This window comes from Capsicum annuum, chromosome 5 (genome assembly GCF_002878395.1).
Source record: "Capsicum annuum cultivar UCD-10X-F1 chromosome 5, UCD10Xv1.1, whole genome shotgun sequence".
NCBI classification, from domain to species: domain Eukaryota; kingdom Viridiplantae; phylum Streptophyta; class Magnoliopsida; order Solanales; family Solanaceae; genus Capsicum; species Capsicum annuum.
Genome location: NC_061115.1, coordinates 4041743 through 4051393, shown reverse-complemented (window position 1 = coordinate 4051393; position 9651 = coordinate 4041743). Strand labels below are relative to the sequence as shown.

General features: G+C 37.3%; 1 protein-coding gene across 1 annotated transcript; it reads left to right on the top strand.

Moving 5' to 3' along the window:
• Positions 1-8927: 8927 nt before the first annotated feature.
• On the top strand, positions 8928-9373 carry LOC124898673 (receptor kinase-like protein Xa21; the record flags this gene model as incomplete). The annotated part of the gene is given in 1 exon segment (XM_047412431.1): positions 8928-9373. A coding segment is annotated over 1 exon segment (73 nt), but the record flags the coding sequence as incomplete, so codon positions are not given.
• Positions 9374-9651: the final 278 nt, after the last annotated feature.

Sequence of the window (9651 nt, the reverse complement as noted above, 5' to 3'; positions counted from 1 at the left end):
TTCAAGGACACTCCCTAGGATTTCAAACAAGATTCCCAAATAACTCAAGATTCAACCGTGGGTTTTAGAAGATAATTAGAGATTTGGAATCCCCAATCCGTAAGCTTCAAGAATCATCCATTATTTTCCGAAATAGAGGTACGTGGGGTTTATCCAAAAAACTACATGGGCTTGAAATTGTTAAATCATGATTTAAAGGTTTTGATGCATGTATTTTATGGGGGTTTTGAAAACTATATTATCGGTTATGCATTTCAGAAGTTTCGTCGTTTCCCTAAATTGATTTACTTGTATATGTAAATGTATGAATTTGAAATTTAAGATTGTTGAGAGAATAACTTAGGAACTCCCTCTCTTGTATTGAATTAAAGATTATGGTTTTGTGATTTGAAAGATGTTTTCGCAATAGTATAGCAGTTGAGTATGATTTTGAAATTGTTGAGAGGGTGTTTCTTGATATAAACGTATTCTTGTGTTTGAAAGAAAGAATTGCACGTGAATTGGGAACTTTGACATGACCACCCTGTACTATTGAAATGCTTGACAAAGATGAGTTCCTTGCATGTGCTTACATAAGGTTTGAGAAAGAGTTTTTTTGAATTGAATGATTGAAATAGTGGTCCCAAAACTTGTGTTTTAAAAACAGAGATTTATGACAGACTAATAATGGCTCAAGATGTGACTTGCAAGTGAATGGTATGATGATAATATATGTATTTATGCCATAATAGATTATGTTTTCAGAGTATATTTTCAGAGCATGTTTTCAGAGACTGCACGTTTTGATAGAGTTTTGAAAAGGGGCTTAAAGAGGGTTAGGTGGTTACCCGAAGAAGGCACGAGTTCAATCAAATCTTAGCCTAAAATAGTATTTGCCGATGCGGGTAGATTATTATTGTACGCTAGCGATGGTCGTGTGGCATAGTAGATTCAGAGACTCCGACCCTTGCGGCACACTGGCATTGGCGGCTTCACTGCTGGGTTAATGGCAGTTTCCATATAGCCCATGGAATTTTTCAAAGTTGTAGGGTATACCACCTAACGCAGAAGTAATACATATTTCTCAGAGTCATGATGATTTTTATAGAGTCTTTTAAAATGCCCATGTGATTTCTTACTATATGATATACTTGGGAACTATTTTAAATTGCTCTCATATATGTTAAATATTAAATAATTATTTTGGATATGATCTGCGTACCAGTACATTTGTATTGACCCCCCTCCTCCCTTCAGGTTCTGAGGTTCAGTCTAGGGGTCCAGATAAGCAGTAGAAAATTCAGACAGCTGATCAGATTGTACAGTGGTGAGCCTTCTCTATTCTAGAAAGCCTGTCTTTTTAGATTATGTTACTTATTACCATTTTGGTCTACTGGGGGCCTTGTCCCATTTTTCAGACAGTTGTCAGCTTTTCATGTAGTAGAGATTTCGCAGACTGAGTCAGATGTTATTTAGATGTAGTTGATTTACAGTTTCTATACTTATGTTGAATTTAGAATTGACCATGTTTCCATAGCAGATTATGTTTCCGCATCTTTTTTTATTATATGAATTTTGTGCATTATAACCAGATAGAGAAGGGCCTTTCGGGCCTTCATGGTTCGGGATGTCCGTCATGGCCAGGCCCTAGTTCGGGTCATGAGACTTCACTATTATTTGGGTAAGGTAAATATTATAGCCGACGCCCTCAGTAGATTGTCTATGGGCAGTCTTTCTTATGTTAAGGAAAGGAAGAGAGAGATGGTGAAAGATATACATTGGCTTGCAAATCTAGGAGTGCGACTTTTGGATTCCGAAGATGGCGATGGTTGTTCATGAGATATCTAAGTTTTCCCTTTGTGCAAAAGTTAAAGAGAAGCATTTGAAGATCCCATCATAATGCAAATCAAGAAAGATGTGGGTCAGCAGTAGGTGATGTCCTTCGAAATTGGTGGTGATAGTATTTTGAGGTACCAGGGTAGATTATGTGTACCAGATGTTGATGGGTTACGGAGAAGAATCCTTGACGAAGCTCACACTTTAAGGTACGTTGTTCACCCAGGCTCTACTAAGATGTACTATGATCTGAAATCTATGTATTGGTGGAATAATATGAAACGTGACGTGGCTGACTTTGTTTCCAAGTGTTTGAACTGCCAACAAGTTAAAGTAGAGCATTTGAGGCCAGGCGGTTCTTCCCAAGAGATAGCTCTACCATTGTGGAAGTGGGATATGATTAATATGGACTTCATTACAGACTTTCGAGGTCCCAAAACCAGTATGATTCTATTTGAGTAATTGTAGATAGACTGACCAAGTCAGCCAATTTTCTGCCTGTCAGGACTAACTATTCGGGAGAGAATTATTCCAAGTTGTTCATTACTGAAATAGTTCGTTTATGTGGTGTACTTATGTCCATTATATCCAACCGAGGTACCCAATTTTTTTCTCAGTTTTAGAGATTTTTTCAAAGAGGTTTAGGTACCCAAGTGAACCTAAGCACTGCTTTTTACCCTCAGACTAATGGGTAGGCTGAGCGCACCATTCAGATCCTTGAGGATATGTTGAGGGCCTTTGTGATGGATTTTAAAGGTAGTTGGGTTGAGCACTTGCCATTGATAGAGTTCACCTATAATAACAGTTTTCATTCCAGTATTAAGATGGCACCATTTGAGGCACTGTATGGGAAAAGAGATAGATCACCAATAGGATGGTATGAAATAGGTGAGACATAGATGTTTGGGCCTGATCTTGTTTATCAGGCAATTGAAGACATGAAACTTATTAGGGAACAACTTAAGACAGCTCAGAGTCATCAGAAATCTTATGCCGATGTTAGAAGAAGAGGGTTAGAGTTTGAGGTTGGAGATTGGGTATTCCTAAAAGTGTCTCCTATGAAGGGAGTCATGCGATTCGGTAAGAAAGGTAAGTTGATTCCTCTCTATATAGGACCCTATCAGATCTTGAGAAGGATAGGTGCAGTTGCGTATGAGTTAGAGTTTCCTGCTAGTTTGGGTTCTGTTCACCCGTTATTTCATGTATCCATGTTGGGAAAGTGTATTGGGTACCATTCATTAGTGTTTCCTATTGAAGAAATCAAAGTGACAGACTCCTTATCCTATGATGAACAACCGGTGGAAATCTTAGATTTTCAAGTTCGAAAATTGAAGAACAAAGAGATAGCCTCAGTTAAAGTGTTGCGGAGGAATCAGAAGGCTGAAAATGCTACTTGGTAATCCGAAGAGGAAATGTGAGTTAGGTACCTTGACTTATTTGATTCGGTGAATGACGAAATGGAAGGTATGAATCTTTGTCTTATTCACCTATATCTTAGTATGCTTGAAATCGTGCTTGGCTATATTTTTGCATCATCATTCAGGGACGAATGATCCCAAGGGGGGATAATGTAACGACCCGTAAAATGCGTGCACATGCTAGCCCCTAGTGGTGTACTCTTAGCCTTGGAAACTTGAAAATATTCTAAGTGTCAAGAGACTTAGTCTCATTTTTAGCTCTTAATCTTCGGGGAATTTATTTTCAATCCTCCCGACCTCCGATTTTCCATTTTCTTTTTATGTTGCAATGGGGAAACATCGTAGTACATCTCGGATGAGTTTTGGAATATTTAGACGAGCCTAAGGGCATGTTTGGTGTTTCATTCCAGTAGCTCCGGGCGATAAGGGGGCATCGCTCAGGTTCTCCCCTACTCTAAGGCAGGCACCGCCCAGTTTACCCCACCGCTATAAGGCAGGTGATGCCTAGGGTACTCCAGTGTTCTAGGTAGGGCACCGCCCGGGGTATCGTGCCCGGCCAATTTTCATCACCCTATTCCATCTCATTAAGGGTAAAATGGTACATCTCCAACCCCTTATCACCTCTAACACATGATTAAGCTCCCAAATACCCATATCATTGATACTTTTCCCAAAAATCACCAAGAACACTCCCAAGGGTTTCAAACTAGAAACCCAAATAACTCAACATTTAACCATGGTTCCCAAAAGCGATTGAAGATTTTGAATCCCCAATCCGTAAGATTCAAGAATTACTTATTATCTTTCGGAATTAAGGTACGCGGGGTTTTCCTAAAAATCTCATGGACATAGAAATCATGCTTTTAAGAAAAGGGTTTCGGATTATGAATATATTCGTATTTTAGAAGCTTTAATGACATTGTTTTGGTCTTTAGGCCTTCCCTAAATTAATTTAAATTGATATATGTGTACATGTTTTAATGGTGATGATTGAATTGAGAGCATGATTCATGTGAAAATCCCTCTCTTGATATGATTTTCCTTACTTATCATATGATATGGATTGTTTTTGAAATGCATCTTGAAAAGCATGTTACGAAGTATCTTAATTTATGAATGATTTGGTTATGAATCTTGAATTTCAAAGAGAGGGCTGTTTGTATTGAAAAATGTTGAAAATACATATAATGAAAGAGTGCATGAATTTTGCCAAAAACACATGACCACCTTATGTTTGAAGAGTTCTTGCATAGTTTTGACTTATGCTTTTGGGACATGAAATCTCTTATACTATTTGTATGTTTGGGTGGTCTGAACTATGTTTTAATGAAATAATTATGCATGATGCTTTATGGCTCAGAAATAGGACGTGCAAGTCTTGGTGTGACAACACCAATTCAGATTATGCCATGATAATTTAAGAACAGAATAGAATGCATATTTGAAATCAGACTTTTTAGATGTTGAAACTAAAAAATGCACGATTCAGAACAGGATAAAAATGGGCATAAAGAGAGCTTAGGTGGTTCCCTGAAGAAGGCATGAGTTCAGACAACTCATTTCCCAAAACCGTGATTTGTCGATCTGGGTATATTATATTACGCTGTCTTAGTGTCGTGTGGCGTACCAGAATCAGAAACTCCAACCCTTGCGGCACACTCGGGTTGGGGGCTTCCCCACCGAGTCAATGGTGGATTCCATACCGCTCGTGGAATATCAGAATTGTAGGGGAGTGCCACCTAACTCAGAATTAATATGAAGATCAGAAACCACATTGTTAAGAATGATTATGATTTTTCAGAAAAGTGCCCATGTGTTTTATAACTATTACATGCATGATATTTTGACAAATTTCTCTCTCTTTATCTTATATATATAAAAGTTCTATTTTGGATTGCTTTGCATACCAGTACATCTGTATTGACCCCCCCTCCTGGACAGGCAGTAGATTATCAAACAGAGTTGCAGTGTTTAGTTGGTGAGCCTTCTCTATTCTAGAAGGCACGTCTTTTCCAGATTATGTCATTTATTTCCGTTTTGGTCTACTGGGGGCCTTGTCCTAGTTTCATACAGTTATCAGATTTTCATATAGTAGAGATTTCGCAGACTGAGTCAGATGTTATTTAGATGTAGTTGATTTACAGTTTCCATACTTATGTTGAATTCAGAATTGACCATGCTTCCGTAGCAGATTATGTTTCTACATCTTCTTTTATTATATGAAAGTTGTGCATGGTTACCAGATAGAGAAGGGCGTTCTGGGCCTTCATGGTTTGGGATGTCCATCACGTCCAGACCCTAGTTTGGGTCGTGATAACTAGTTTACAACTACCAACGAAAAGAAGGTCAAGGGTGGTAAAGTCACGTAATAGACATGGTCAACCTTAATCTTATATTACTCTGTATTAATAAGAATCTGAGTCAAACACTCCCCCACAGACTACCATACAATCCATACATGCTACTAGCTACCACATTAGTCTATCACTATAAAGTGGTAAATCATCCTCAAACATCGGTTATTCAACTAAAATATTTATTTACACACAAGTCACCCTCACTCTAACTTTTAACTTTGTGACTTCACATCACCAACTTCTTGGTCTAATATCACTACCAATAGGTCATGACACCAACACTTAACTGATACTACTACTACTCGGGTGGAAATGCAGTTCCAATATTCTGCTAGACATCGTTCCCTCTTAATCATGACATTTGCAATATAAATTCTGAAAAGAGATGGAATACTCTTAATACCGTAGGATAAAAAGCACGATTTCATCAGAATCAAAGTTCACACTAAAATCAATACACTCTAAGGCACTAACGAACTTTTCTCAAGTCCTTGCACAAATATTAAACTCTTATGTGGCTCAACCAGAAAGGACCATACCATTTAGACTCTAAACTTCTGCACTTGAATCACCCTAATAATGAGACATATCTAGGCACATCAAAGTAAGGAAAGAATTGGAATGACTTTACTTTCGTATGGGCGACACCATAGCATGATTTAGAGTATGAAAGAGGAACATTTTGGCCCTATTGCACAAACAAAAGAATGAAGAAAGAGGGACATTCCTAAATTCCTAGTAGCCTCCTGCTTATAAGTATGGTGCGCTACACACCCATAAACAAGACTCTACCCGACACAATTTTGAAGACACCCTGGGACCATGAACCATTCTCTAATACCATGTTTTTCACGACCCGAACCAGGGCCCTGGCCATGATGGACATCCCAAACTATAAAGGCCCAAGAGCCCTTCTAACTTGTAATCATATACACTATTCATATATAAATAGGAAATGCAGAAATAAAAGTTGCTACGAAAATATGGTCATAATCTAAATTTGGTTTAAAAATGAGGAATAAAATCCAATATCAACTGAACACCATCTGAAAATCGTCTATGAAATCTCTACTACATGATCAAATAACAATTGTTCGAAAATTGGGACAAGGCCCCCAGTAGACCAAAACCAAAATAAATAATAACTGTCTGAAAGAAACTAGGCTTTCTAAAATATAGACGGCTCACCAACTGGTACTCTTCACTCCTGTCTGATGAAATCTACTGCTTATCAGGACTCCAGACTGTACCTCAGAACCTGGAGGGAGGGGAGGTCAATACAGATGTACTGGTTCGCAGAGTAATACAAATAAAGCTTTTATACAAATAAAATAATAAAGAGAAATTTGTCAAAACATCATACATAAAATAGTTTTCAAAACACATGGGCACTTTTCTGAAAAATCATAAATCATTCTTGACCATACAGTTTCTGATCTTCGCATTAATTCTAAGTTAGGTGGTACTCCCCTACAATTCTAAAATCCCACGGGCTATATGGAATCCTTCATTGACTCGGCGAGGAAGCCCCCAACCCGAGTATGCCACAAGGGTTGGAATTTCTGATTCTAATACGCCACACGGCTCTAGGCCAGCGTAATATAATATACCCAGATCGACAAATCACGGTTTTGGGTAATGATTTGTGTAAACTCATTCCTTCTTTGGGGAATCACCTAACATCTCTTTATGCCTAGTTTTAACCATTTCTAAACATACATCATTCTGAATATCAAAATTTGAAAGTCTGATTTCAAACATCCATTCTATTCTGTTCTGAATTACCATGGCATTAACTAAGTTGGTGTCATCAAACCAAGACTTGCAAGTTCTAGTTTTGATCCATAATTCATCATGCATGATTCTTTCATCAAAAACTCAATCCAGACCACCCAAACATGCAAATAGTATAAGAGATTTCATGTTCCGAAATACAAGTCAAAACTATGCAAGAATTCTTCAAACATATGGTGGTCATGTGATTTTGGCAAAACCATGCACTCTTTCATTATATGTATATTCAACATTTATCAACATGCACAACCCTCTCTTTTGATTCCAAAATCATATTCAAGTCATAGTATAAATCAAGACATTTCATATCATACTTTTCAAAACAATCCATATCATATGAAAAATGGAAAAACTCATATCAAGAGAGGGATTTCATGTGAGTCATGCTCTCAATTCAAATATCAACTTAAAACACATACATACATATGTATAAGATTTCAAATCACTTCGGGGGAAGGCCTAAAGACCAAAACAATATTAATCAAGGCTTCTAAAACATGCTAGAAATAGAAAAATTCAAACCCTTTTCGTAAATCATGATTTCTAAACCTTTAGCATGAATTAAAGAAAGTTTCTTTGCCCATGAATTGTTTAGGAAAACCCCACGTACCTTAAATTAGAAACTTTTGAATGAACTCTAGCTTTTGGGATGCTATACATACGATTGATGGGCGCCTCTTGTAGCCCTCGCAATGGGGATTCCAAATCTTGAAGAATTAAGGAAAACCCACGGTTAAATCTTGAGATATTTGGCTTTTTAGTTTGAAACCCTAGGGTGAGTTCTTGATGAATTTGAGAGAAAAGAATCATATTTTGATGTTTTGGGAGTTTAATCCCGTTTTATAGCTGGATAAGGGATGGAAGATACCTATTTTCCCCTTAAAACGCAGAAACAGAACCTGAAATTTTCGTGTGTGCAATAGGGCATGCGTCGCACGCTTATCGCATGATGCTACTGTCTCAGTCACTAAAATGGTCAAACTTTTCGCTCAGGTATCGGATTTAGGCGAAATTGGTATCGTAGGAAAGCTAATTTGAAGATCTTTCATTTGATATATAGTAGGTCACCCAGTTCATCATATACAAGGAGTTATGGTCAATTGAAGTTGACTCAAGTTTCGACGCTTACTAAAACTCGAACGATAGGAAAGCTTTCAACTTGACCTTGAGTTAGGTTCCCACACTAAATAATTTATTAACATATCAAATTTTGTATAGGATTTATGGCTTTTGGAACATCTACACGTAGAAATGACGGTTTTCGTTCTAGCCTGAAATGCGGGGTGTTACAGTTAGTTTGTTAGGTGGTTAATGAGCTGTGTGATGAGCTGGAAGGTTGAGAGTGTAGTGTAGTGAAAAGATTCTTGAATAGAAGGTTCTAGAAGATATATCTCTATATATAGGTGTAAGTTGTAATAGCAATATGATTTTGACAGTTAATAAAATTTCCCCCTTCTCTCTTCTCTGTCTAATGCTGCTTGATAAATCAAGCTTCGTATCAGTTGTTTGGTAAAATTTCACAAGACGGCACAAAGGAAGCACAAGAATCAAGAATAACCATAAAAGATGTAGTCAAGAGGCTTAACAAAATCAAGAACACATTTCTGAAAACATAAAAGTTAGCATCTTTTCTGATGGTGTTCTTTTCTGAGCTGCAAATTAATATGTTACCTTTTGTTTGCCTGGTTTCTTCTGTAAAGTTGTTGTATACTACTACCTGGAGTCATGTACTATTTGTACTTCAGAGTGTTGCATTTCCCTCATTTTGTGATTTCAGATTTAAGTAGTTTTGAACCTGATTCACTTTCTTTATTTGTAGCTATATTTTCACTTTTGCTTTCTGTTTGCATGCTTAAGTTGCTCCATATATCCTGTAATTTTAGTATCCAATACAGGCAGAGTGAATGAACTGTTGATATGTATACATATCGGCAGAAGGACGATAACCAAATAAAATATTCTACTAAGAATTATGTAATTGAGTTTCAATATTTGGCTCTACTGTTTTAATATGTGTACACAGCTTGTCTATTAATCTGATCAGTTGTCCTCCTTCCATTTTTTCACTATTCCTTTTCAGTAGGTTTCGGAGATAAACAAATGTACTCCTACAAAATCTCGAGAACAACTTATTTCATGGCGGCGGCCACTTGCTTCTCTTGGGAGTGATTGATACTCAAAACAATAAGGCCAAGACCCTGGACCTCTCCATCATCTGATTTAAACAAACGCGTTTCTAATAGTGAAATAACAACAATTTCAAGAAT